At 54.4% G+C, this 27,695-nt stretch overlaps 2 protein-coding genes across 33 annotated transcripts in view; one reads left to right on the forward strand and one right to left on the reverse strand.

Annotated features, from left to right (window-relative positions):
- Positions 1–2,547: 2,547 nt before the first annotated feature.
- Positions 2,548–8,146, forward strand: Cisd2 (CDGSH iron sulfur domain 2). Of its 3 annotated transcripts, none has more exons than XM_037227917.1 (5): positions 2,548–2,573; positions 5,921–5,993; positions 6,667–6,755; positions 7,217–7,327; positions 7,707–8,146. In XM_037227917.1, exons 2-5 carry the CDS (start codon positions 5,957–5,959, stop codon positions 7,794–7,796), a joined length of 327 nt encoding a protein of 108 aa, XP_037083812.1. In that variant the 5' UTR covers positions 2,548–2,573; positions 5,921–5,956; the 3' UTR covers positions 7,797–8,146. The 3 variants fall into 3 exon arrangements, with proteins under 3 accessions (XP_037083812.1, XP_037083813.1, XP_037083814.1); XM_037227918.1 differs by lacking the exon at positions 2,548–2,573 and adding an exon at positions 2,740–2,765; XM_037227919.1 differs by lacking the exon at positions 2,548–2,573 and adding an exon at positions 3,034–3,179.
- Positions 8,147–9,221: 1,075 nt separating this feature from the next.
- LOC119104254 (myosin heavy chain, muscle) overlaps positions 9,222–27,695 on the reverse strand; it is a 44,862-nt gene continuing 26,388 nt past the window's right edge. For 15 of the 30 annotated variants that reach the window (XM_037227935.1, XM_037227937.1, XM_037227920.1 and 12 more), the window contains 20 exons: positions 23,137–23,273; positions 22,546–22,672; positions 22,102–22,311; positions 21,460–21,699; positions 20,795–21,068; positions 20,388–20,530; positions 19,872–19,997; positions 19,280–19,383; positions 18,717–18,795; positions 16,984–17,127; positions 16,097–16,371; positions 15,120–15,504; positions 14,297–14,526; positions 13,479–13,821; positions 12,657–12,844; positions 12,258–12,348; positions 11,530–11,706; positions 11,011–11,154; positions 10,558–10,659; positions 9,222–9,645 (listed from right to left, as the gene is read on the reverse strand). In XM_037227935.1, the coding sequence (XP_037083830.1) occupies positions 9,574–9,645; positions 10,558–10,659; positions 11,011–11,154; positions 11,530–11,706; positions 12,258–12,348; positions 12,657–12,844; positions 13,479–13,821; positions 14,297–14,526; positions 15,120–15,504; positions 16,097–16,371; positions 16,984–17,127; positions 18,717–18,795; positions 19,280–19,383; positions 19,872–19,997; positions 20,388–20,530; positions 20,795–21,068; positions 21,460–21,699; positions 22,102–22,311; positions 22,546–22,672; positions 23,137–23,273 (3,591 nt within the window). In that variant the 3' untranslated portion in view covers positions 9,222–9,573. Of the gene's footprint in view, positions 9,646–9,994; positions 10,051–10,557; positions 10,660–11,010; positions 11,155–11,529; positions 11,707–12,257; positions 12,349–12,656; positions 12,845–13,478; positions 13,822–14,296; positions 14,527–15,119; positions 15,505–16,096; positions 16,372–16,983; positions 17,128–18,075; positions 18,155–18,347; positions 18,427–18,716; positions 18,796–19,279; positions 19,384–19,871; positions 19,998–20,387; positions 20,531–20,794; positions 21,069–21,459; positions 21,700–22,101; positions 22,312–22,545; positions 22,673–23,136; positions 23,274–26,079; positions 26,198–26,913; positions 27,032–27,695 lie in introns of all 30 variants that reach the window. The other 15 variants (XM_037227941.1, XM_037227924.1, XM_037227942.1 and 12 more) reach the window with 6 other exon arrangements.

Here is a 27,695-nt window from a genome sequence, read left to right on the forward strand (position 1 = left end):
AAAACTTGCTTAATAAGTATTCCGTCCTCGCGTGTTTCCTTTCCACATGCCTCGGAAAACACACGAAGAAGAAAATAGCACCACTGAATGCACACTTTGATGTATTGTAAAGGGCGGCATGCATTGGCACAAACTTGAGGAGAGCACGGTATTTTTGCGTGCCCTGGGTTAATCAGGCCCAGGCTAATGTTCCCCTGACCGACTCGAGGCCCCTTGTTGACGCAGAGCACCCTGCTAGGCACTGGGCCCTGACCGACGCAGAATTGTTGCAGGGGGCCCCGACCAATGCAAATCGCGGGCCCAGTTTTTTCCCTGCTTGGAAATTAGGCCGCAATATCTCAAATCGCACGGAGCCGACTGTTCGGTGTTGGTGATTTTTGGCCGAAATAGAGGATCGATCTGTCTGAGGGATCCCTGATCGGCACAAGAGGCCCTCTAACTGACATTTGAGATCACGGCTCTACGGACGAGGGTCCTTAGTGTGACCTACAGCCAGCCCTTCAGGCCCTTCAGTTTTCTAACCGGGTCCTCGATCTCCGGTCGCGAGGGGCGCTTCGTCTCCTCTTCGAACCTCCTCAAACAAAACTCGTGACCTACTCGGGGCCGTAAACCAAAACATAGTCTTCTGTTAGGCACTGTGGACCCATGTTCGACACAGAGGCCCCAACCATTGTTTTAGGAACACATATCACTGCAAGTCGAGGCCCAGCTTTGCTCCTGCTTGGAAAATGCCCCCCCCCCCCCCCCAGGGTTCATACTGACAGGAAGCCAACTTTCGATGTTCGTGGTCTCTGGCTGACCAAGACATCCACATTGTCTCGGGGGAGTCCTCAAAGGATGTAACAGGACTTCTGACTGATATTCTCAAGTCACGACACTATTCCTTATTCTTTATGCGACCTACAGCCAGTTCTGTTGAGCCACCTGGACCCTGTTCAAGCTCATTGAGCACTGCCCTTGGCCGGCTCGGGGTCCCTTGCGAACACAGGACGCTCTGTGCGGCACTGCTGGCCCCTGGCCGATGCATGCCGCCGAACAGTGTAAGTTACTGGCCAGGCTTTGCAGCTGATTGGGAAATGGGCCCTCAGGCCCATACCGACACGGAGCGGATTGTGTGGCGGTGGTGGTGTCTAGCGGCGGATCGAGCCTGGAGTTTGGGGGGGGGGGGGGGGGCAACCGTTCGTCGCCAGCTGGCTGGTGTGGGATCCGAGGTCCAGTGCATGGTGCATTTCGCGAGTACCTAGTAGGGACACCATTTAAAACCGAAAAAAGCACCGAAATGCTTTTGAATCTTAAACAGAAGTTAAAACAAAGCAGTTAAAACAGTGAAAGTTACACAGACGGTAAGTAGACGAAACTTTTATGAAGTACTGGGAATGTTTTTTTTTGGGGGGGGGCAAAACATACTCTCAGAGGTTTTGATAGGGGTCATGGCCTCGTGCCCCCTCCCCCCCCGCCCCAGGATCCGCCTATGGTGGTGTCTGACCGACATATAGACCCATATCGACTCAAGGTGTCATTGACCGGCGCAAAGGGCCCTCTGGCTGTCATTTTAGTGTGTGTCCGGCAGGCCGGGGCCACTGAATAAGATTCCAGTCAGTCATTCGTGCCCTTGAACCTCCAATCGAGCCCTTGATCTTCGGACCCGATGGGGCTCTCCAGACTCTTCAGGCTTCCTTGAACAGTGCCTCGGGCTGACTTGGGGCCCCTTGTCAGTACGGGGGGGGGACCTCGTTCGGCGCTATGGGGTCGACCAATGTAGATCGCTGGCTTCCGCTTTGTCCCCGCTTGGGGAATGGGCCCTCCGGGCTATTGCGACACGGAGCCGAGTCTGCGTTATTGGTAGTGTCTGTCCAAGATATATGATCTTATCGACCCATGGGGGCACCTGATCTACGGACATGGCCCTCTGGATGGCATTGTAGTGTCCGGCCATTCGGGCCGGACCCCTGACTACGACCTTCAGCCGGCTTTTCGAAACCTTAAGGCGCTGAAATTGGGTCCTTAATCAAAGGTAAAGAGGGGCCCTTTAGGGCCTCGGAACTTAGGGGGGGGGCACGTGCTCCATGTGTCCCTCCCCCTGCCTACGCTACCGGTTGGAATCCAAGTTGGAGAAGGGCGGGGGGGGGGAGTTGGAGCCCTAGCTGAATAGGACACTACGCTCCCGCTACGAAGCCTCTTACATTGGACGCGCTATGGAACATGGTCGTTTTACAACTGCCAGCCTGGCCGCCACATCCTTTTCGGAATTGAGTGATCATAGAGCGGCTATAAGGTCATCAGAACACCCGACCTAAACCTGCCTTATAGCAGCATGGGCTGACCTAAGACAGTTTATGATGTTCTAGGTAAGTTTATTAACCATGTCGCATAAAAAATGGCAATTTGATAGGTAACGAACGTAAGAGCTTGGAGCACAGGGTTTTTCACAAATTTTGTCCGTAATTTTATTCAAGTTGTACGTTTTGGTACTCTTGTGGCGCTACTGCGCCAGTTCGGGCTTGTACGCTAATGTATCGGCGCTGTGTAACGTGTGTTGGACGGTGAGAGGCAGGGGAGGCAGGTGGCGTTATGTAAACACCCGTGGGGATGGGGCTAGGTATCAGTCGTTGCAGATGTGTAGACAACGTTAATTTCAGCTTCGAACATGCGATCACAAAAGCGCGCTGTGGACTGGCGCAGAAAACATGATGCCGCGGGTGCAGGCCTCTCACTTTGTGTAACGTGTGTTGGAATGAATTTAGTCTGCCAGCCATACAAAATAGGTATTAACTCTCAGTAAATGTGCAGTGCATTAGTGAATACGTCAAGTACTTCCAGTTAACTAGATGTTTCATACAGTAGCAATGATGTTTGCAAGCAAATGATGATGTTTTATCTCTCACCTGTCACCCGCCCAGTTACCATTCACTACTGCATAGATTGTACTTCAGAAATGCTCCACTGGTTATGTCACAAGACCATAACACCATTGACAACCTGGTGATTGCTCCCTGTAGGACAGTACAGAATGGGACATGACACAGTCACACAGCACCAGACAGGACCCGGTGGCATGGGACCAGACACAGATTGATGGCGTGGGACCGGACAAGACCCTAGGACCGAACGGCATGGGATGGAACCAGACAATGGTGGATGAGACTGGACAGAACTGATTGGGACCTGATGGGTGTGAGGTGAGGCCAGGTGGAGCCTGTGTAGAGGTTGGACTTGGCCGGATCAGGAGAGACCTGACCAGACTGCCACAGGACCTAGGATGAGGCTGGATGGGGCTGAATGGGACTAGAACAGACTGGATAGTATTGGATGTAACCAGATGGGACCGGATCAAACAAAGCTGGATGGGGTCGGCTGAGACCAGACGATGCTGGATGGGAACGGACATAACGAGACGGAAGATGGGACCACACATAACTAAACAGGACTGGACGTGATCAGACGGGACCAGACTGGGACCAGACTGGGCCCAGTCTGGTCCTGGCTGGTTCTGTGCTGGTCCTGTTGGGTTTTGTACTGTCCTGTCTGGCTCCTCCTGGTCTCATCCCATCTTGTCTGATGCCATCTCAGCGCATTAGGTCCTGTCTGGTCCCGACAGGCTATGTCCAGTCTCGCCCGGTCCCAGGTATTATCTGGTTCCATCCAGTCCCAACCAGTAGCATCTTTCAGTAATTGGGTCAATAGATTTAGTAGTAAATTTTAAAGTAGTGCAGCAAAATTTTTGCAAGTAAACCCATCTGGTACCATTCAATCACATCCAGTCCCATCTGACTCCATCCAGTCACGGCCAGTTCTGTCCAGTCTCATCATGTTCCATCCTGTCCCATCTGGTGTCGTTTTGTGCAGTCAGCCAGTCACGTGCAGCGCTGTTCGATCCCATCTGGTCCCACCTGGTCCTGTTGGGTCCAGTCTGGTTCTGTCTGATTCCATCTAGTTCCGTCTAGTCCCATCTGGGCCCATCAAATCTTGTCGGGTTCCATCCAGTCCCATCTGGCCTGGTCCCGCCTGGCCCCGCATGATTTAGTCGGGTCCCGTCTGACCCCGTCATGTTCCTATGACGTTTTATCCGATTCCAGTCTGGTCCAGTTCTGTCCCGCCCGGCTCCTTTCGGTCACCCCCGCCTGCTGGCGGCCGCAGATGTGACCTGGAAACCCCAAGGTCCCATTGCATGGCTTGGAGGCTTGTGGATGTATCATCAGGTTGGCAGTGACTTGTGGGCCCATCATCAGGTTGGGAGAGAGTGGTTTTGTTATATCACCTATAATCAGATGAAAGTGGTTACACCAGCCTTGGTTACACCTTCCAACATCGGCACAAGCAGCCACACCTCAAATGTATGGGTCAGTTCAAGGGATCGGTTGATGCTATACAAGCTAGGTTGGTGACAGATGGGAGATTATCTGCCACTTACTGCAGCTTTCTGCAAGTTCTAGAAGCATAAAAATGTTTTGAGCCTTTTTCTGATCCCAATTTTGTGCAAACTGCTTCTTGAATGTGGTCCATTCAGGCTTTGCATGAAAGTGTGCTGCCTGCACTGACAATACAGCAAATTATTTGTTAACAACTGTTTACAACTCTGCTTGCACTGGGAATCCTACACTGCACAATAAATTCAAACCAGGAATGGGAAGTTCAAGCACAGTGGACAATAAAGACATAAAACATCAGGCCGACAAAGAGAAAGGGCTCATGGAGGTCAGCCTACCCCAGGTTCTGCACCTATCCTTGACACTTATCTTCCCACCTGCTTGGCCTGAATTTAGCTATAAGTGAGATCCTGAGATGGATGGATCTCGTCCAAAAATTTGTAAATGTTACTAGAGATGAATGTCCTACAACTTTGTTTGCCAGTCTATTTCCATTGATGAACCACTCTTTGGCAAAGTGACATCTGCCTCCACATTGTTCTACTTCCACCTTGCGCTAACTGAAACTGGTTCCTATAAGTCTCTACCTAATTTCCAGTCCTCCTTGTAGATCTATCTTGTTATCTATCCCTTCCATAATTGTGAATGCCCTCACTAGATCACCACTAAGTCTGTGATATTTCAGGGAATGCAAATCCAAGACCATAAGCCTTTCCTTATATTCTAAGTTGCCAATCCGGTTAATCATCTTAGCTGCATGTCTCTGCACTCTGTAGCATATCTATATCTTTTTGGAAGCATTGGTACAAAGCTTGTACACAATACTATAGGCATAGTCAGACATAAGCGAAGTACAAATTTTTGTCAACATTCTTACTCTTGTGATGGCCATTCCTGTAAGCAAGCCCCAGCATCTGAAGTGCCTTGCTCCTAGGAGCCCGATATTGGTTTTCAGCCCTTAAATCCCTGGAATTTATGACCTGTAAGTCCTTTGCTCCCTCAGTCCGGTCCAACTCAGTTTCCCATTTCATAGATATGTCCTCACTGCCAGGACTACCCATATGTATCAACATAACTTATCATAGTTAGGGGACATCTGCCACAGAAAGGCCAAGTTAACCACTTTCCCTGAGTCAAATTTCACCTGTTCTGTATTTTAGCACACCTATTAGTTTAATGTCATCAGCAAATTTAAGCACCTTTCTTTTTAGCCCTATATCCAATGCTATTCACAAAAATATAAAGAGCAAAGGACCCAACACTGACCCCTGTGGGACCTCACTCTCTTTAAGATGTTGTCATGTAGTGCTTTGTTTTGTGCAGTTTGGTTTTACAGCTTAGGTTCAGTGGGAAGTCTAACCTTAAGTGAAAGATACTCCAGGTCATATGATGGAATGGATACATTTTCAATTGTTGGTAGCTTGGCACTATGACAGTGGTTACAAGCTACACAAGAGCAGATGCAAGCTGCTTGAGATGAGCTAAAATTTCACACAAAAATGAAGAAATGTCATGGTAGCTGCTGACACATTTCACATCAGTATTGTTCACAGATAACTAAAGGCACCAGAGGAAATATTGTGTTCAGAATGGCTGGCATAATAGACTTCTACTCTCATCTGACAGGTGAGTGACTTCTGCATTCTATTCTCTGGTGAACTCATGACTGGCCAACCTGTGTGGCAGGTAGGGAATATGATCATGAAGGTCCAGAAGTTGTTTTTCACACCCAGTGATCTCGAGGCCCATTAGGATCTTGAGCAAATGTATTGGATCAATGCTTTAAGCAATACCTCGCGGACGTTGTGGCTTATCTTTCGTCACCAGCTGGCTCTTTTTCTGAGTGTATATAACTAATATAGCCTAGTTGGGACCTCAGTTAAAAGTTGTATTGCATGCATCTGACAGGACCCAGTACGAAATGTCGCAAATGCTTGGGCCATGTGCATTTCATTGGCACCCATGTGTTTTTAGCAGAAGTGCACTGTGCAGAAATGTGTTTGGTATATATATATATATATATATATATATATATATATATATATATAATATGACTGCATCTGATATGGTATGCCTATCCAAATAGCCTGTGATGTAGGTTTCTACTCAATTGGGTGGCTCCTAATTTTGGGGACAAAAAGGCCAAATCCATATACAAACTTTGCTCTTAGTGCCCTTTTGGTGGGTAGATTTGACCAGCTTTTTATTTGACCACGCTTATGTTGCAAAACTACACCCTTGCCCACAGCCATACAGTCCGCTTCCCTGGCTGATGCGGCATGTTCCCCACTGCCCACAGGGAAGGAGTGGGCGGCGCTGTTGCCGTTCGGGCTCGTGTGCGGCGGTGTCGCTGTCACGCTGTACACCAAGTTCTGCCCTCTGGCCAAGGCAAGCCTCTGCTGTGGGACTGGTTGCAGCGGAAGGTCGTGCCTCCCATGTCCTGCAACTTAGGGTCTGAAGGGTCGCATTGATGGCAGTGGATCTTGCTCTGTGAGGATTTCTCCAGAAGCATTGAATCTCGCTGCGGGGGACGCGCCCATGGAGCTTCGATATCCATGTGTGCATGGTAACATTGATCAGGGAGTTGTTCTTTGAAGCTTGTTAAAGGTACTACAGTCTGTATTTCCATTTTAAGATATGTTATAATCGTGTTTCCATTGACAAAGATCAGCACCAGTCGAGATGCACTTTACCGAACTGTTCTGAAAACCTTGTGTTTTGTCGTGAACGTTCCGGGAGTACCCGGTTCCAGCTCCAGATCCACAGTAGATCCAGATCCACATCCAGATCAAGCTCAAGGCCAGTGGCACTGCGCCGACGTCGTGTGACTTGGCCTGGTGTTCCGACAGCATTGTGTCAACATGTGCCAGAAGAAGGACTGTGACAAGGTCGTGGACTCGGTGGACATGGAGGACATCGGCGACAAGGCGTGCTTCTGCAGATGCTGGAAAAGCAAGAAGGTAGCTGCACCTTAGCTCATGTTTTAGTAACGTCACTCGACGATTGCATAACGGTGCTGGACGAGCGATTAGCCAGTAGTGTTGGCAGGAATTTAGAAGTTTCCTGTGGGTGTTGGTTGGCATTTGCTTGATTAGCAGATTGTCTTGGGACAAAGTCTGTCATTATTGCTTAAAATTGTTTCTTTGAGGCTGCTGTTGGAAGAACACCATTGGCTTCGATAGTGGCAAGGCATCTTGCTGCCTGCGGCGGTTTGAAGCCAACCGACCAGCTGTCTTGCTGGTTAGTTCCTGTCGAGGCTCTTACTGGCTTGTCTGGAGGCTCTCTGATTGTGAGGTGAGATGTTCCACGTGCCTGATGACCCCCTCGTTGCATCCGCAGTTCCCGTACTGCGACGGCAGCCACAACAAGCACAACGCCACCACCGGCGACAACGTCGGCCCGCTGATCGTCAAGAAGAAGAATGCTTAGGTGGAAGTGCTGGTGCTCTAAGAGTTGTATAGATGGTAGCACTGTTGCCCCTTTGCTAGTGGTTTTTGTAGTTGGTGATGGTATCCGCTTGGTGTGCGGTCAAAAAAGGTTTGCGGTCTGGAAGTATTCCATTGGAAGAGTGTTGAGGTTCGGCTTTTAACTTGGAATTTTGTGTTATGTCATGTAATATTTAATGGTGAATATTTGGTTTTCGATCAAACTATTTGTATCATGAATGCTTGGCTTCCGCATGGAACGCAGAAGAACACGTGTATACTGTGTTTGCTTTTAGTTGGAGATCTCAGGAACGAGCTTTGGGTGCAGAATGAAAAGGAATGTAACCGACTAAATCGATGTGTATTCGCGGACGAGAAAAACGAGAAATCGCAAGGCGTGTGATACCGAACAAACTTATGTCCCTTAGCCCACGGACTGCACGGACAAACTATAACGGTGCGTAGTCCACTATCTTCGGGACTACCCGACAGGATTTCAAACTGGGAGACAGTGGGTGGTCTGTACTTGGATGGCCAACATCGCCAGTGGCGATACGTTGGAACATTCGATTTGTCGCAGCGTCCGCCCGAACTTCTCCGTCTTTTCTGTCCTTAACTTGAACAGTTTGCGTGGCTTGATCCGGTTTCAAATTTGTGTGGCGATGGTACGTTTTGTCGCCATGACAACTATGCGGAATTCACCCCTATGCACAGACCCCATGCAGTGTATTTCTGTTTCTGTTGTCTAGCTCCACTCATCCCGCACCTCAATGTCCACGTAGTCAGCCAACAGCAGCCTAGCGTCATCGACTATAAAGCGTATGGGCATCTATGTTGGCCAACTGCTCGTCGTATGTACTAGGTCCAGCTTGAACGACTCATGATCACGTGCCACGGAAATGACGTGATTATCAGCCAATGAGAAGCACGTATGGTATCGCGCGATGGGCTGGTGAACCAATCACAGAGTGTGGGTTCCCAAGGCGATCCCACACCCAGCTATGCTGAATCTATATGACATCACGGCTCTAATCCCGCAGCTATGTTACACATACTCAAGCAGGTCCTCATGCTAGCGCCATTGTGCTCTGGCCCTAATGTCGCCTGCGTCCTCCAAGCATGTGGTTAATTAACCGTGAGTCGGGAGACATGATCCCAAATTTGTCGAGAATGAGTTTCGTCCCGTACAATTTGCCGTGTTGAATGCATATTTGCATGTTTTTCATCAAAAAGTCATTTTCAAATCAGGTTGTCCCCCTGGACTCCAGTTTGACCCCTCCCGTCCTTGTTTCGCTCAACGGGAGTGAGTTCGGTCTGAGCTGGCATCTGCATGGTGCCGCTACCCTGTTGCCGTCTTTCTGTTGCCATTCCGGCCTAATGCCCGCCCAGCCTTTTTATGACGCTGGCTAGGACTAACCAACACTCCTGCTGGGTTCACCAAGCTATTTATTCAACCGTCCTTTACGTTTTCGGATCATGCATGTTGGGTACACAAGTTCGTAGAAAGGTCGCCACGGAAAACACTAACGCGCGTGCGCTGTCGTCTCGGGCGTCAGCTGACGCAGACTCCATCCGAATGCCGCGCCGCCGCCATCTTGTTTCCGCCCGCGGGCGCCACACCGGAGGCTTTGTCGCCGGCTGATCCGTGACGTCACGCCAGTAGGTGGCTGCCATTTTGTATCGCGTGTGCTCCGCCACTCACTCCGTCTCTGTCGTCAGTCTTTCGTCCGTGGATTCGCCGCCGGTGGCTAGTGGCGCTACTAGCGGCGACTCGCGAAGCTTTACATGTCCAGGTTGTCCATAGAGGTCAGCATGTGATACTTGGCCATGCCGGACGGGGGCTTACCGGTGGCCTGGAATCAAAAGGAGAGCTGTTCAGTGTTTGGGGGTTGTGCGTCCCAGTCACACGCAGCGTCAACGCGTAGGCGAACATAACTGAATCGAAATTGGTTGGGATTAGTCATCGACAGGCAAGCTCGCACCTGTCACATCTGAGCTAAAGTTTCCGCATTTTGTATTCACTTGGAGCGTATCATAGACAGGTAATTGACCACAGCATCCCTAGAAACACGGAAGGTCTAATGTTCTTTAAACCTCGAGTGCGAATGAGGCAGCAGGAATGCCAGTTGGTTTCCATCATGGCGACCGGTTATCGCTCACCAGAACGTCAGGTTCCTCGCTCACGCTGCGACTGGTACCTACCATTCACGATGGAAATGTTTGTCCTGAGTCAAGTTAGAGGTCGTTTACATCGCCATCTGTAAAGAAAAGTCAGTGAAGTTCCCCGTCCACAGCAAATCCAGCCACTGCGCATCTACCCTTCAGGCGGATCATGCCCAGACAGGCTGGTGCGATGCTCAGTGCCAGCTCACTGAGCTGGCAGGCATCGTCACAGGAGGAGGGGCTTGATCGTGGGCCTTTTCCACGCCACCGTCCTCTCAGAACACTAAGCGAGTGCATCGTATCCACTCGGGCTGCTTCGTGATGGGACAATGGTCTAATGGTCTAACACGCTATCGTGCCCGTTTAGCTGCCGCCAGTCTTTGGGGCATGCAACGAGCCTTTGGTGGCCGTATATTCCCTGGATAACGCGCACAACCACCAGCGGCGAAGCACTCGCGCTATATGGCCAATAACTTTCCGTTCGCACGAGCACCGCATACACAGTCACAGACGCACCGCACCACTAGCGACACCTACAACAGATATCTACAGTCGGCGTCAGCCTGCGCAGCGTCGGTATTGTGACAGCGCGCAGTACGTACCGGGCTGGCGCCACGGACGGCAGAGGCGCCGCGACCGCGAGCGCGGAACTTGGCCAGAGTCTGCTCGGCCAGGTCACAGCGCTCCTCCGACTCCTCCAGCTCCTGTGGAGGTCAGCCATGGGTCAGCCGGAGGTTAGCCAGCAGTCAGCCAGGGGGCAACAGGCGCTACAGGTCGGAGCGTTCGGAGGCTGATGCGGTGTGCAAAATGGCGTGGCGGGCAAGGCGACTATTCGATGTGTTTTTGACAAAGATGAAGCAAGATTTGATTCGACAAGGCATTCCTGGCAAAGGTCGCGATTATCCGTGTCGATCCTCGAACAAACGTACAATATAATAATTGCATCTATAAGTTATAAGTCAATAAGTCTATCAGTTCCACACCGATGCAAGATTTCGTCAGATCGCGTTGAGTTAGTTGAGTAAGTGGTCGGGGCCTATCCCAACAGCACCCACCTGCTGCGCCTTCCTGAACTTGGCCAGGTTGAGGGCGGCAATCTCCTCCGCCTCCTCAATCTGCCGCTTGTACGTCTTGATCTTCTGCTGCAGCTTGTCGACCAGGTCCTGCATGCGCTCGTGGTTCTTCTTGTCCTCGTCCGCCTGCGCATGGGAGCGTGATGTCAGCGGGTCCGCCGGCGCTGGGAAGGGCTGGTACCGGGGCGAAAATGAGCCTCCCTCGCCTCCCTCAAGCTTCCCGGACAGCCTTCGTCGGGAGACCGGCTACCCACGAACGTAAACCCAAGTCCAGCTCGTGAGGATGGCATGCATTCACGGCATTCCGTGTCAACAGCACCTGAAAACTTCGAGACCCTGCTTTTGCACCCACGACAGGTGAGAGAGCCTATGGCAATCCGTGGGCAGACGAGCAGCTGTGAGCATAACCACACCTCCATCTGAGCGCTTTCTCCGCTCCTGTGACGAGCCAGACGGCACATGCCGCTTCCCGCGAAAGCACAGCTGATCGCTGACCCTTACCTGGAAGCTGAGCTCCTTGATGCGACGCTCGGTCTTGCGCAGGTTCTTCTGCGCCTCGCTGTGACGACGCTGCTCAGAGTCCAGCTCCTGCTCCACCGTCCTGACGCGCTCCTCCAGCTTCTGGATCATCTTGCGGCTCGTCTTCATGGCGTTCTGCTCCGCCTCGTCCACTCGCACCTGGCGCGGTCACGGGTCGGGGTCAGTGGGCGGAGGTCGAGGAGTTTGGGGGGGGGGGGGGAGCGAGGGCGGCATGCGCTGTCGTGGATCGGTCGCCTTGCTAACGGCGCTTTGTAGGACGGCAGGAAGTGCAGGGCGAATAACGGAGACGTGGCAGAAATGCATTCACCACTTACAAGTTTTGTTCCTACGATCTACCCAGAACTTGACTTGTCAGAAAAGTTTTTAGATTGCCTTAAAAACCTAATACTGCTCATCGTCCTTCCAGTTATGCCTTCATGGCAAGGTCGTTATGCGTTTGTTGAGTGGACAATAACGTTACTCTCGTTCTGAGGATCGGACAGATATGCTTTGTTTACCAGCTTGTCTATCTTACCGAGGTTTTTCGGCTAGCAAGCCTCAGTTCTGTCGTTGTAATTTGAAGTAACTCTGGGCAGGGATAATGTCGAGCTCCGGTAACCGCACCATCACCGAATGACCTTATTTTCCTATCCCATCAATCATCCGCACTTGGCCAACTTAGTCCCACAGACGCCTGTCCCCGACCGTACCTGCAGATCCTTGACCTGGATCTCCAGCGCCTTGCGCATCTTCTCCTGAGTCTGAGCGTGCTCCTGCTCGGCGCGCAGCTCATCAGCCAGCCTGAAGAACAGACGTCACGCCGCGTCATATGACGTCATTGGGACCACAAAAATGTCAGGGCGTTTTAACAAGAGATCACGCGAGATGCGCTGAGCCCTCCATCATGCTCACTGTCATCATCATCGCCACCATCAGACACCACATCTACCATCACCAACACTGGGGCCACTGGGTGATGCCGTCGGCATCAGCATCAACATCAGAATCAAAATACTTAGCGCAACTGTCAGAAGCATCAACGTCATCACCAACATCACCATCATTATCCCCATCACCGCCATCACCGTGATCACAGCCTCACGTCTCACCTGGCGGCGTCCACCATGGCCTTCTTGGCCTTCTCCTCTGAGTTCTTAGCCTCGTTGAGCATCTCGTCCAGGTCGGCATGCAGCGACTGCACCTCTCCCTCCAGCTTCCTCTTGGCCATGCTCGCCGCGGCGAAGTTGGCCTGTGCGTCTGCCAGCGTCTCGTGGTTGTCGGCCAGCTCCGCCTCCGCCTGTCGGACAGCGTGACGTCACGGGTTACTCGCGGCTCGGTCAGTGATTGCTGAGTTGATGCTGCTTGTATTCAGCCTTAACGTCGTCCCCCAATTAACCTCTTCTTGACAAGTAGCATGCACGCACCACAACATAACATAGCAACATACAACATAACGTGATGCCTGCCGGGCTGATTCCTGAGTTCTGACCTCCGCGGGGGCAGTGTCATGCCTGAGCCTCTCTGGGTCTGTGCCATCCCCTTGTGACCTCCATAAGATTTACGGCAAACCACGCGCTCGACCCCGGGCTTCTGCCATTTCCACCTGCCTCTGCCCCGTTCTCTCTCCCCTCTCTTCTCCCCTGATCTCTGTCCTCTCGCCACTTCCTTGCCCATCCCCCGTACTGACTCATGCTGCCCTTCCTCTCCCTGACCCATCTCACGTCCTTTTTCACCCCTGTCCCTTTTCCCCTCCCGACACCTGGCCCCGCTCCTCCCTGATCCATCTCGTCCTCCCCCCCTCTCTCTCGCTGTTTTCTTCACCTCCACGACCCCAGCCCCTTCACCTCCCCGACCCCAGCCCCTTCGCCTCCCCGACCCCAGCCCTTTCACCTCCCTGACCCCGTGCCCAACCGTCGGTGACCTCGCCTGACCTGGCGGCGGCCGCGGTCGGCCTGCTCCAGCAGGGTTCGGCTCTCCTCCAGCTCGCCGTGCAGGGCGTTGGCGCGCCGCTCCGAGATGCCCAGCTGCTCGCGCACGTCGTCCCGGGCGCGCTGCTCCTCCTCGAGGCGCGCCTGCGTCTCCTTGATCTCGTTCTGGTAGCGCTTGATGGTCTTCTGCGCCTCGGCGTTGGCCTTGTTGGCGTGGTCCAGCGCAATCTCCAGCTCGTTGATGTCCGACTCGAGCTTCTTCTTCATGCGCATGGCCTCGGCGCGGCCCTTGGCCTCGGCCTCGAGGGACGCCTGCATCGAGTCGAGCGCGCGCTGGTGGTTCTTGCTGTGGGGGACGGAGCGAACTGTGAGTGTGAGCGCGTTTGGAAGAGCGCGGGGAGCGTGAATGGTGGTGCCGTGCGGCTGGGACCAGAAACTACTCAGGAGAGTATGTTGATCGCCAGGACAGAGTCGAGGATGAGGAGTGAAATTAAGCGTGCGCGATAGAAAAAAAATGAGAGGAATGGGCCATCAGTGCGAGCGACAACAGACAGCATCCACGCTCTGCGTATTGACCAGGAACGCATGCACCAGCATCTCTCTGAGGTTCGGTTCAAACTAGAAGGCCCCCTTTAACTGTCGAACACTTTTTCTTTACTTTCGAAAGTAAACAAAAAGTGTTTGACGGTTAAAGGTGGGTTTTCTAGTGGCTATGGAACCTTTCCAAGGTGTCAAGAGAGCCCACCAGCCCGCCAGAGGCGTATCAAACCGACCAAACCGTCTCCAATCTCGCCCCGCCCCGCCCATGTCCCGGTACGTACCGCGTGTTCTCGAACTCCTCCTCCTTCTCCTGGATGCGCCGGTCGATCTCCTGGCGCACCTGGCTCAGCTCCAGCTGGCCGCGCAGCACCTTGTTCTCCTCCTGCTCCAGCGCGCTCTCGGCCTCCTCCAGCGCCGCCTGCAGCTCCTCCTTCTCCACCTCGAGGCGCTTGCGCGACTTCTCGATCTCGTGCACGTTGCGGCCGCCCTCGCCGATCTGGTCCATCAGGTCCTGCATGGGTCAGGTCAGGTAATGTCAGGTCATGCACGAGCCTGTCAGTCCGAAGTGGACGGGTTTGTGTCGGGCCCGTTCAAATACAGTTTTGCCAAATGCAGTCAAATGGAATGCCCGGTGGATATTCCAGCTCCTTGCTGGATAAATTCGCTAAGTATGTTCGTCCTCTCGCAAAATGACCACTGCCGTCGACGTGACTCTAACCCCAGACATCCCTCTGGCCGAAGCGACATTGCGTGCAACGATCTAACAGACCACATATGTCCCAGTCTCAGGTCGTCAGAGAACCCATCCTCAGCGCAACCGTCAAGGATCAAAATTAGCCGCGTGATCCGTGCGACGCCTCCTTTCAACCTGGTCTCTTAGATCTTCCCTCACTCCGATCTCCTATTATGATTGCACATCACCCTGATCTTTTCTCATCAACTCCTGCACCTAGATCTTATATTTACCATCACACTGATCTTCCGCTACCATATTCTCTTACTTGGTCTCATCTTACGATCTCCCCTCACACTCGTCTTGTCTTACAAGTTCCCATCACTCCGCATCTTCTCTCATGCTCTCCTTTGACCCCGATCTACACTCACCTTGATCTCATCGGCCAGGTTCTTGTTCTCACGGCGCACCGAGTCGAGCTGCTCCTGCGACTCGTCGAAGGCGGCCTTGATGCGGAACAGCTCGGTGCTGTAGTTGCGGCACTCCTTCTGCGAGGCGTCGAGCTCGGCGGACAGGTCGTCCACCTTCATCTTCCACTCGCCGATGATCTTGTCGAAGTTGCGCGCCTTCTTCTCCATGGCGTTAGCGAGCTGCTGGGCGCGGTCCACTTCCATGTGCATGTCCTCCAGCTCTCCAGACAGCCGAGACTTGAGCTTCTCCAGCTGGATGTTCTTGGTGTTGAGCGACTCGAGCTGCTCCTCGGCCTCCTGGAGACGCGCCGCCAGCTTGCGCCGGTGCTCCTCCAGCTCCTCCGCCCTGGAGAGTGGCGAGTCGGGCGTCAGAGTCAGAGTCAGGGTCGCGCAGAGCCGGGCGAAGCGCGGCTAGAGTCGCGCAGGGAAGTTGTCAGGGTGGCGTGGCAATGGTAACGAAGGGATCACGAGACCAACCGAAAGTTTCGCCCTTCCAGTGTTGTGGGTTATTCTGAACAGTCGATGGGGGATGCTGGTACATCCTGCGCTTTAAGGAATATGGGCCATATAGCTATTGAGTACCTGAACTGGCTCTCCACACCTTACTTTGCATTTTTACCAACGTAATGTAAAACAAGCAAAAATTGAGAGATCATGTGGTTAGGATTTACGATATTGCGGACTTACGACAGAAACCATAAGCTCGGGTTGCAAAATCCAAACAGCCATGATGCATTACGAGTTCCATAACTCAGCTTATTACCAACATTACCGGGTCTAGGCTCCCAATCGCCATTCACCACCACCGCCATTGACCTCGGTTGCAAATCCCTTCAAACCACCAGATATCTTCAGACTCATCACCGACAGCTGCCGGCCCAAACCACCCCGGTCTCTCCGCACCTCGCGCCGAGCCAGCCGAACCACCTCCCGCGTACCTGGCCAGGCCGTCCTGCTCATACTTCTGCCGCCACATCTGCGACTCTGCGTTGGCCTTGCTCAGCTGGCGCTGCAGGTCAGCCTTGTGCTCGGCCTCCTCGTCCACCTGCTCGCGCATCGAGTCGAGGTCGTGCTCCAGGTTGCGGAACTTGCCCAGGATGGTGGCACGCTCGCGCGACTCCTCGTCAGCCATGCGGCGCGTGTCCTCCAGCTGGGTCGTCAGCGACACCTTCAGCTTGGAGAGCTGCGAGATCTGGCTCTCGGCCTCCTCCAACTGCGGAGGGCGAGGTGGAGGTCAGTGGGGGTCAGAATAGGTCAGGCTGGGGTCAGGATGGAGATCGGTGGGCGCGTCAGGTCAGATGTAATGCCAGATCTAACGATGCATTATCGGAACGAGCAGTTCCAATAAGGTCTGTCCGTAATTTGTGTGGCGGTAAATAACGTTCCAATGGTGCTGCTGTCCCAATCCCTGGCGATGTGCTCCACATCACCGGCTATGTACTCAACATCACTGACTATGTGTGCCACGTCTTTCCCTTTCGCTATACGACAAAAAAATACTCGCGACTTTGCTGATAACCCCTGTAAAACATCAAAAGCTTACGAGCATCGGGCAGTGTGGTCTTTGTACACCAATTTCTTGTAAGGAGAATCGCTTTTGATAATGGCTAACCCCGAACGCGATTACGGTGAAAGGCTCCGGAGGACACGCCGCGGAAACCGCACGAGACACTGCTGTGCCCCAGCGGTGTCTCCCAATCCCGGCTCCTCTCGTATCAAGAAAGATCCGTCGGGGCTGTTCAGAGGGTTCGACAACCCGTTTGAGGGACGTCCACACGGCTGAACCCGCAGCGGAGGGCGTCAGGACGATGGCGAGGGGACCAACCTGACGGCTGTACTCGGAGTTCTCAATGGTCAGCTTCTTCTTCGAGGCGTCGAAGTCGTTGAGCGTGCGGTTGGCCTCGTCCAGCTTGGACGTGACCTCATTGATCTGCTGCTGCAGGATCTTGTTCATCTTTTCCGCGGCGGCCTAGCGGTCGCCGTGCGAAGGTCAGTTAGCTGAACATGTGGCTGAACATTTAGCTGTACATACAGCTGGACAGGACATCACGGGGCACTCACGGGGCTCGCCAAGACCGCCACTTCACGCTCGGCCGTAAAGGCCGACGTCTGGCAGTGAATCTGTTACGGGCGTATGCGTAGACATGTTGCAATCTGAATCTTCGGGAGTGATCACCGCACGCGCGACACAGACTTCGGTGTCGTATTTCACAGAGTTTTAGTAAAACGTATTTGGCGTCGTCGTTTTGGAAGTGACACGAAATGAATGGCGAACGGCTCTTTTTATGGCGGAACCGAACTGAATAAACTAAGCGAAAGCCACGGAAGAGATCAGTTAACACACATGTAGCGAGATTACCTCGTCCGGCAACCACGGGCTCGCTAGCGTTGACATTTCAGTAAGCAAGTAAGCAAGAACGTCGACTGTGCTTTGGTTATGTACAACCAAGGAACCGGAAATGCAGATGACACGGTCGACAAACCTGCGGTGACATATATGAACAGTCTGACAGAAAACGAGAAGATATTGAAATGCTACCTTCTGACAAAGTTTCCTTGGGAGGAAGCAAGGTCACGGGGTGACAAAGTCTGTCGCTGGAAATATCGTCTTTCATTGACTGTCTTTATTGTCTTTCACAGACTGAACTCTGACGTTCCATGACAAGATTTGTCGGGAGTGACATTCCGTCCGCCTCTGACAGACATTGGCATAGAACGTGACAGACTTTGTCAGGCCACGACGTCACGTCATCCCTCGGTGCGTGTGTCAGGGACAGCACACCACCACGAGCTCCCTCACACCGCGCCGTCGGAGCAACACAATCACGGTACTACAGTCCGGACGGCGGCGGTTAGTGAAGCGCGTTAGTGGGTGAGCCACCGCGGCTGCCGGCCGCCAGAGGCAGCCGCCAGTTACCGAATCCTGCTGCGCGCGGTGCAGGGACGCGCGGCCATCTTGGACATCCGTCAGCACGCCCGTGCGGTCCCGTTCGGCGCTACAAAACGCAGCCACATGCATCAGGCGCGCGCTCCGGGCAAAAGGACGCCCGGAAAGGTCCGGCCGCCTCAAAATCGTGCCGGTGTAGCCTGAAGGTCTAAAAGCGTCAGATCGCCAGGTGGTCGAAAACGCCGGGGTTCTTAAAATGGGGCTGGGTGCTTAGGTGGTCCCTATTGGCATTCCTCTGGTACCTTCTCGTTGGAGGCAAAGTTAAGACCGGTTCGGAGGTCCATGACATCCGTTGCCGTAGACTCACGGTCCTTCTCAGACCTGTAAACACCCGAGAGCGTGCAGCCTCCTACACCCCACACGCATCTACGCCCTGCCGATCTCCTTCGACACTGTCCACTGCCTACAAGTGGCCTACTCCACAGCACACACATCCAAACCCCACCCACTTCATTCAGTACCGCCTCCGCTGTCTACGAATGGTGCACCCTGGCGCCTGTACTGCGCTGCCGTTCCTGCTAATCTCGTGCCGGCTGCTAACCACCCAGCTTGCTACGGTACGTGTATCTACCAGGACGAAGTCGTCCAGGACTCTAGTCACGAGCCCGTACCTTGTCGCGGTTCACCATTTCAACCGCCTGCCTGGCATCATGGGCCTCGTGCGCGTACTGAGTACGTTCTTTCTCCAGCCTAAGGTACGGACAACGTTCAACACGATGATTGGGTGCTCGCTATGAAGACAAATGCACGGAAAATGTCCAACACGACGCCAGCACGCTCCTTCTACAGCAAAAGTGGATACAATATCGATCGTAAGTATCTCTGCATGTTTTCTTCAGTTCAGATTACGGCCAATGTTGAGCTGACAGTAGTGCGCACTCAAAGTTCTTTGCGTATTTTTCTGAGCATAAAGGGCACAAAGAGCACTGTGCTCTCAAATAGCACAATTATCTGCGCTCGTAAAGATAAACAATACTAAATCGCATATCTTTATAAGGGATGCGGATTGTGCCTGCTTCACAGGCGATTGTGTCATTCCTTTCGTATTTTACCAAAATCGTGCATCGCGGGAACTAGATATTAATTTACAATTTAACCGTCAACCAACAGCGTAGACGACTGCGATGCACAGACATCTGCACGGCCACAGCGACACTGTCCTTCTGAAACTCACTTGGCCTTCATCTTGTTGAGCTGGTCGATCTGCTCCGACATCTCGGCGATGGCGTCGTTGTGACGTCGCCGCAGGCCGGCCAGTGCCGACTCGTGCTGGATGTTCTGCAGGCGTGACGTCAAAATGACGTCAGGCTCCCCGGTCGCAAGTGTAATGAACACGGAAAACACGTCCACCCATCGGAATAGATACAGGTACTTCGAACGATGGGAACATAATGTAACCCACCAATGGCTGAATTTAACAAATAATGGCTGTAACAAACAAGCAAATAATGTAACAAGCCAATGGCTGGACTCTTCTGAACGTACTGTTTGCGTCGCAGGCTTAGTTATCCACCAGAACTCGTTAGATTTTGTTTTAAATATCAGCGTACCCTCTGAAACCGGTCACTCCGCCCCAGCCTATCGCACAGATCATCGCCTCAGTGCCCGCATCGTATGCGATTCACATCAAATTCCCCAGCACAGACCCAAAGCTGCCGAGTTCGCGCCTGGCTTGACGCAATATCCCACCAGCCGGCAGTGGTGGGAGTCAGCACTAGGAACAGGGGAGGGGGGGGGGGGGGCGGGGGTAACCACTCGCTACCCACCTGCTCCTCAATGTCCCGGCGCAATTTGGCCAGCTCGGCCTCGCGCTTCTTGTTGAGCTCGATCTGCGCGGCGGTGGCGCCACCTGCCTCGTCCAGACGCTCACCCAGCTCCTCCAGCTCGCGGGCCTGGTGGTGCGCAGGTCACAGCGGGTCAGGGCAGGTTACATCAGGTCAGGACAGGTGACGACAGGCTACACCAATCATCGCATATTACGGCAGATCGGTTCAAAGTGAAAAACAACATTGAACTCATTGAACTGGGTACCGCATGCCTCGAGCGAAGCTCCTGCCAAGCGTTGCACTTTATTGCCTCCGCTCCGAATACTGAGTTCACAAAACTGCAAAACCAAACACGTGATGCGTGCGGCGAGAAACGTCCGGGACGTGATGCGCGTGAACCCCGAAACGTTTGAAACATCAACGGCCAACTTGGCAAGAAGCCGTGCAGTCGCACGCGGTATCCCAAGTGAGCCCTGCACGAGCCGCGCGCCGCATGACCCCGGCGCGGCCACTGACCAGGTCGGCGCGCTGCTTCTCAGCCTTGGCGCGCGCCTGGCGCTCGGCCTCGAGCTCCTCCTCCAGCTCCTCGATCCTGCTCTGCAGCTCCTTGATCTGCTTCTGCAGCTTGCTGACCAGGGACTGCTCGTCCTCGAGCTTGGCTGCAGGCAGCGGCGGGTCAAAGGGTCAGACGATTGGCGGGCTAAAAGGGTCAATCGTAGACAATGTGCATGTTCTCAATCAAATGAAAGGCACGAAAACATGAGTAAATACGCAAACTACGATTTCCATTAAGAGCAAAACAAGTTAAGTTATCAACAAGCCACAGCTAGCTGGCATCGACCGCATCACCTCTCGACTGCAAGCTCTCTCAAACAGCCGCTCGGCCGGCGTCACACCCCTCCTCATGCCGTTCCTCCGCTTACCGGACAGGGAGGCGATCTCCTTGTCCTTGCGCGCAATGGTCTGCTCGAGCTCCTTCTTGTTGCGCTCCAGGTCGGCCACAGCCTCCTGGGTCAGCTTCAGGTCACCCTCCACCTTCCGCTTGTTCTTCTCAACGTCGGCGCGCAGCTTCTTCTCGCGTTCCAGCGAATCCTCCAGCTCGTCCAGCGTCTGCTCCAGCTTGGCCTTCACCTTGTTGAGGTGGTTGACCTTGTCCTCCTGCGACTGCAGGTCCTCGGCCGTCTTCTGCTGGTTCTCCTGTGGAAGAGGTTGAGACGGTGAGTCGCGTGGTCAGGTGCGCTCGTTGGCTGGTGCGCTCGTGCCGCGTTCACCATGGTTGCCGGCCATGACCCGGTAACCACGCTGTAATCTGTATGGTTATCTTTTAACCGAGACTTCTTCTAGACGGACGGCACATCCACCTGCGCTTCGAGAACGAGCTGGTTTCCTTGTATCTGAAGACGGCTAAGCATACTAAGAAGCACACCAGCATGCTATTAGAACATTTACCCCAAGAGAAATTCCCAAACCACATAAGTGAATGCTTGTTGACGCCCACCTGTCCCGTGTAGCACCAAGACCATGCCAAACCGACTTGAAAACCGCGCCTCAGTATCAAGTGACACCAAGTTCAACAACATCGTCTCACCTGGAGCTGCTTCTTCTCCTTGTTGAGTTTGTTGATGAGCTCGTCCTGGTGGGCGATCTCGTCGTTGAGGTTGCGGATCTGGTGGTCCTTGGTGGCCTTGTCCTGCTCACCCTTCTGAATGGACAGCTCGAGGTCCTCGATGTCCTTCTTCTGGCCGTTCAGCTCCTGCTCCAGCTTCTTCTTGCCCTGGTTCAGGGCGTTGCGGGCCTCTTCCTCCTGGGCCAGGCGGTCTTGTGTGTCCTGAGAAGGTGAAGGTAGCTCCATGAGCTTTGCCGCACTCACGAGAACACTGGTGCCTGGTTCATACACAGGATACGTCAGCGAGCGCCAGGCAACATCGCGTGAAGCCCGCCAGAAAATGGTTACCGCCGTCAGCAGCTCCATCACTCTCACAAGCAGGCGCTTGCTGACTCGAGTTCCACCCAATATACGTGCCTGGCGGAAGCGAAACGGCAGACAACAGTGGGGGCGCAGGCAACAATTCGACTTCCGTACTTCAGCAATCTCCCCCGCCATATACTGCTAACAAAGCTAACTAGCACAACCCCGAGACCTCTGGCAATCACACCCAGCGACCAGACAACCGTCGGACAGCCAGAGAGACAGCGAGACAGGCGACAGCCGCCGCGCGGCGGTACGCACCGACAGCTGGTTCTCGAGGTCCTGCTTCTGCGCCTGCAGCTTCTGCTGCTTGGTGTGGAAGTCGCTGAGCGAGCCCTTCTCCGAGTCGAGGGCCGACGTAAGGTCGTCCTTCTCCTTGTTCAGCTTGGCGTTCTGTTCCTCCAGCTGCTTGCGCAACTTCTCCTCCTTCTCCAGCGCTTCGAGGGCCTTCTGCGCCTTCTCCTCCAGGGCCTGCGGGGAGACGAGGAGGAGATCAGCTCTGGGAACTCCGAAAAGGCACGTGGACCCCGTCACATACGCCGTCTTCGGCGCGCTCGCACGTGCTGTTTCGAGGTGGTGACGTCATTTCGGTGATTGCTGATTTTTGCCGACAAGAGTCAAATAATAAATAGTCCTCCGATAAGATTCCAATAAGCCGCTATCCAACATCAACTACATGCTTAGTTAGCAGATGGCGATACGTACGCGCATTTCATCCTCGATGCGCGTGACGTTGAGCATGGGCTTGATCTTCTGCCACAGCTTGAACCACATCCAGTTGCGCAGCTGCATGTACTTGCGCAGGTTGCGCTGTACCACCTGGAGAGCGATTCTGTGGGAGGAGGAGACACCAGACATGTGACAATGATTCTTGATCATATGCTTAAGACATTCTAAGAGGCGTGGCGCACTCGGTATGATAATATCTGGGTGTGGACGTCTCTGTGCTAGCAAATTGTACTGACCCTGTATTGACGAACGTCAATCGGACTATAGCGGGGTTGAATCATACGGCATTACTTGAAGCAAAAGTCTGCGGATATGCAGGTCACGAAATAATTCAAACACATGGGACGCAGATCACTGAAATGCGTGGATAAATATAGCACGAACTTTCCCACATTTTCGCGCAACTAATCCATGCTCTGTTTACAGACACCTCACGCCTCCACACCCAAGCTGTCTTCACACATCACCCATTAGCACCTCTCGTCCTCTCGTCCCTACCCCCACCCTATCCCCCTCCTTTTCTTCTTCTCGTTCTCGGCCCTCCTCCACCACCCCGTCCACACTCACCTCTGGTCCTGGAGCTTCTTGTACTCCTTGCGGGAGAAGTAGCCACGGATCCAGGCCTGCAGCCACGAGAAGATCTTGGCCAGACGGTCGTCGCGGAGCTCCTCCATCTGACCCAGCACTCCGGCGCGGAAGAACACCTGAGGTCACGCCGGGCCACGTCAGGTCACGGTACAGGCCAAACAGGTCACAGGTCGCACGAAAGGTCACCGCAGAGCCATATTGACGGGCTGAGAGACGGCAGTCGGAAGACGTAAACGTGACCGTGACCAGCGAGCAGCACGTGATTAAAGCTCAGCCCTTTGCACAAGGAGATACTCTGATTTTTTCCGTGAAGCCGGCTTTTGCCGGACTTGGTTTTGACATCGTAAACGTGGTAAAGTCACGACAAAAAATTCGAGCATGAAGAGTCGAGAAGGTAAAGGAAAGTTAACTAAAGCAAGCCCGACAACCGTCATCTGGACACGATGACCCACCATTTTACACTTACCTGGAAAATGCGTAACCAACGCTGTTATTTTTAGAAGGCAATAGTAGGAAAAGGATGGCAGAAAGGCGCACGTGTTCAAGGCATGAGTCATTTCACCTCAGCCATATAACGGAGAGTTGCTTTCAGTCTGCGGCTTGTTGTTAAATGGAGCATGCATGGCATGTGGTTTCATTCATGCAGTTTGCGGGCTCCAGGCGAGATATTTACAGCCATTGCCGGCGGTGTTATGCGCCACTGGAGAGACTTCAATGCACTGTACACAACAGAATGGACGCGAAATCTCTCGAGGTTCGCCAGCGAAAGCGAAGTGGTGCAATTTTCTAGAGAGCCCCACGGCACTAGCACTGGAAAGTGGTGCGTTTCTCAAATGAACGCGAAACAAAATAACTTAAATCGTGAACGGCGACTGACGGCCAGGAAGAGGCAATGCAGTGCTCAGTGCAGCCCCTTTCGCTCCCATGCATCCGGAAGTACCTTGTTCAGCCCGTATCTGTACAGGCCATCGAACTGGTCCTGTCTCGCCAGAACTTTTTTGGTGGCCCGTCTGGGGTCCATCGACTCCGGTATGGCCTTGATGAGCAGAATGCGATAGCTGGCCAAATGGGCGGCGTTAGTATCGCCTCGTCTCTCTGTATGCCGAGCTTGACAAGGACAAAATGGCCCCAACAGCCGAAGCGTTGCATAAGACCGATCACTATCGCCCGCTCGCTTCGCGGCTGGAACAGAGCCAGCGGCGAGCCGGAGCTGCAGTCTGAGCTCAGGCAGGTTAGCTCGCGGAGCTCACCATGCGTCCACCAGCCACAAGCACCGGCCGCGCGCCGCCTGTGCGCCACGCTGCTCGCCGCCGCGGCAAAGCCGACGAGCGCCAGCCCCAGACGCCGGCCGCTGATGCATCCGACCGCTGCACATCCGCCAAGCCGGACAGCGCTCGCACACGACAGCGGCCGGCGAGGCGCCAGGCGAGCAGCGGCTAGCCAAGCAGCTGCAGCGGGCGAGGCGCCTGGCGAGCCGCGGCTAGCTAAGTAGCTGCGGCGGGCGAGGTGCCGGGCGAGCAGCGGCTAGCCAAGCAGCTGCTGCGCTCGTCAAACGCCCCCACCCAAGCCCAAGCGGCGTACGACACACGGCGACGTACGCGGACCGCCTGGGCGGCGGCTCTTCTCGCCTCGCTGGGGCGGTCACGGCCCGGGCCGGGCGCCGCACTAGCGCGTTAGACGGGCTTGGGCTCTCTGTCACATGCAGGTGTATGGGTGCCTGCGGGGAAGACGCGTCCGTGGACAGTGGTGCCGGCTGGCTCACGCTTCATACGGGGAGGGGGCATGCTCTATATCAACGGTTCCAGGACAGCTCGACCTGGGCTAATGGGGACAAGCGCAGGCATCGCCTTGGGTACAACGAGAATCAGGCAGACAATCGGGTCGCAGGGCTCATTCTCGGATGTCGGGGGAAGAGAAGCCAAGACGAGGGGTGCAGATCGTGGCTGGTGTGGAGGGGTGGTCTGGGGGTCCACAGCTGGGTCTCGACTCTCAGACCTTTGTGAGGAGGGGGAGACATCAGATTCGGTGGGCATGCCTTGGTTTACTCCAGTCGCCACGCCGCCCCACGAGCGACAGTTCACGCTGCAACCTGCTCGCTTTTTGTGGCTGGCATTTGGTTAGCTCCGGGTCGGTGCGCGTGCACCTCGGGCTGGGAAATGTGGGTCAGCTCTCGGTCACACGGGGGTCATTCGATGCAGGTCAGGCAGCCTAAACACAGGGTCAAACGGAAGGGCAGAGTTCAAACGACGTCACCGCGTAAAGTCCAGATGAACTGCACATCGGTCAAAACAATATGCGCAGGTTGGTGGGTAGGATGCAGTGTCAATGTACGACCATAAGACAAACTAAACACGGCCAAACAAGCCAAGGACCGTTCTTGGCGATCATGGCCTTGACGAGGAGTCTGCCAAAGAGTTGCCAGTTTGGCTCAGGGTTGACGAGTCAAAAGTGCAGCAAACATCATCTCCCTGCAGGCAATGGGTTCCACTGCGGGGGGGGGCGAGGGGCCGGGGGGATGCGAGTGTGGGGGGTTCACACTACAGGGTGGGGGGGACCATGCCGGTTACGGATCATTTCTCGAGCACTCCTGAAGCCGCACGCCGGGCTGCGTTCCGAAGGCTCCACGGACGGCCACATTTACAAGGGCCGCCACCTCCGGCGTCACGGAAACGAACAGGGTGACCAGAACTTCGCCGCCGGCCAGGTGGAGGAAGAGCCGCGCGCAGAAAAGGCGTCAGATCCACTCCAACGCACAGTTCTTCATCTGGACTGTCCGCACGCGGGGCGAAAGACGCCGGGCGGGCAGAACAGCCTCAAGAGGCGGGCAAGAAGACGCATGCGGGGCAACCGAACAGCGACCACGCCTCGCGAGCAGCTGGGCGGTACTCCAGTCCGCGCGCGTGGTGGCCCAGCGGCCTGTACCTTGGTATGCCCCAGGCGGAACTTCTCCGTTTCTAGCTCGATCACCTCCATGCAAATTTCGCATGCCTCCTTCTCCTCCTTGGCCGCCTTCATCTTCTTGGGCGCCAGGATCATGTAACTTTAAGAGAGCGCGCGTGCGTGTGAGGGTGAACGCCAAGGGTTGCTGACCGGGTGGGGCAGAGCTAGCGGACCTGAGGGGGGGGGGGGGGCACGAAGGGAGGAGGGCATTCCTGCTACCGCGTGCTCCTGCAGGAGTGCACACAAAGTACCGCGTCACAGGGCATGGGGAAGGGATCAACCGAGGTATATGGGTACAGTCCTAAACCCTACGGGCGTGCCATCTGGGGAACGAAGTGCTCGAGCGGCGCAGAGCGCTCGGAAAGCTGGGTGGGTGGCGGGCGACAGGCAGGTGTACGTGGCATATCAGCAGGCTTGGTCGGCTCCTCAGCTGACTAAGGGCTCGCTATCCGGTACCGGAACACTCCTGTAGGGTCGGGGTAAGAGGGGGCAGGGTGCATTCAGGGCGACACAGTCGTTCTCTCCCTCTCGTGCGATCCAGGAGCCACTGCCGAAGTGGGGTCATTCCGCGCGACCTGTGGGGTTCCGAGCAGCCTTGGGGGCATTCCGGGTCAGCCACTCCACCTTTGCTGCTTGGATGTACCGAGAGCAACGGCTGGTAGGGGAGGGGGGGGGGGGCGTCCGCATCCTCCGTATCATTCGCAGGGGTCTTGCGCAGTCTTGCGCAGTCTTGCGCAGTCTTGCGCAAGTGGTGACGTTATCGGGGTGACAGCAGCCGAGCTCGGTCGGCAGGGAGGGGGTGACGCGCCCAGCTACCTTCGTGTGGCCGAGGCGGAACTTCTCTGTGTCAAGCTCGACTTTCTCGAAACAGACGGCCGCCGCCTCTTTGTCCTCCTTCTCCTTCTTCATGGCGGCCGGCGCCAGGATCAGGTAGCTTCGGGAGGCCAGCAGAGGTCACCGGGCGGCCAGAGGGAATCGCGGGCACGTGCGCCACGAGGACGTGGGACACGTGCGGCTGCCACGCCTCAGCTCAATACGAGAGAGGGGTGGCTTCCTCGCCAAGCACACGCTAAGCGCACTCACCAACTCCGCCGCGTGGCAAGCGATGGGAGAGGGAGGATGGGCGGGTGCTGAACGGGGATGGATACGGGGGAAGGCGGAAATACCAAGCTACGATAAATCACAAAACCGCACAAAACGCACACCAGACTGCTACTTCTCGACCATAGGGCCGCTGCTCACGTACGCGAACATGCCGCCACACAGCTAATCCCAGAGCATCGAGACAGCTTCCAGGCGTTAGATGGATCAAACATACTACTTTTGGCCATGGGTATGGGCTGACCTTCGTGGGGTTTTGACCAAAGGGTGAACTGTCGTTTGATCTGCGCGCTGATTGTACTTCACGCCGAGATGGGAGGTTAGCTATTAGCGTAGCTGCATAATATATATATATATATATATATATATATATATATATATATATATATATATACGTATATATGCATATAAGCAATGGCAGCGCTGATATTGCCAAGGGATTTTTTCCCAGGCTCTCTCGCTGCTCTAGGTGAGATTCAATGCCGTTTTACACAAGG

Source organism: Pollicipes pollicipes, unplaced genomic scaffold, assembly GCF_011947565.3.
Source record: "Pollicipes pollicipes isolate AB1234 unplaced genomic scaffold, Ppol_2.1 Scaffold_6052;HRSCAF=7182_pilon_pilon_pilon, whole genome shotgun sequence".
NCBI classification, from domain to species: domain Eukaryota; kingdom Metazoa; phylum Arthropoda; class Thecostraca; order Pollicipedomorpha; family Pollicipedidae; genus Pollicipes; species Pollicipes pollicipes.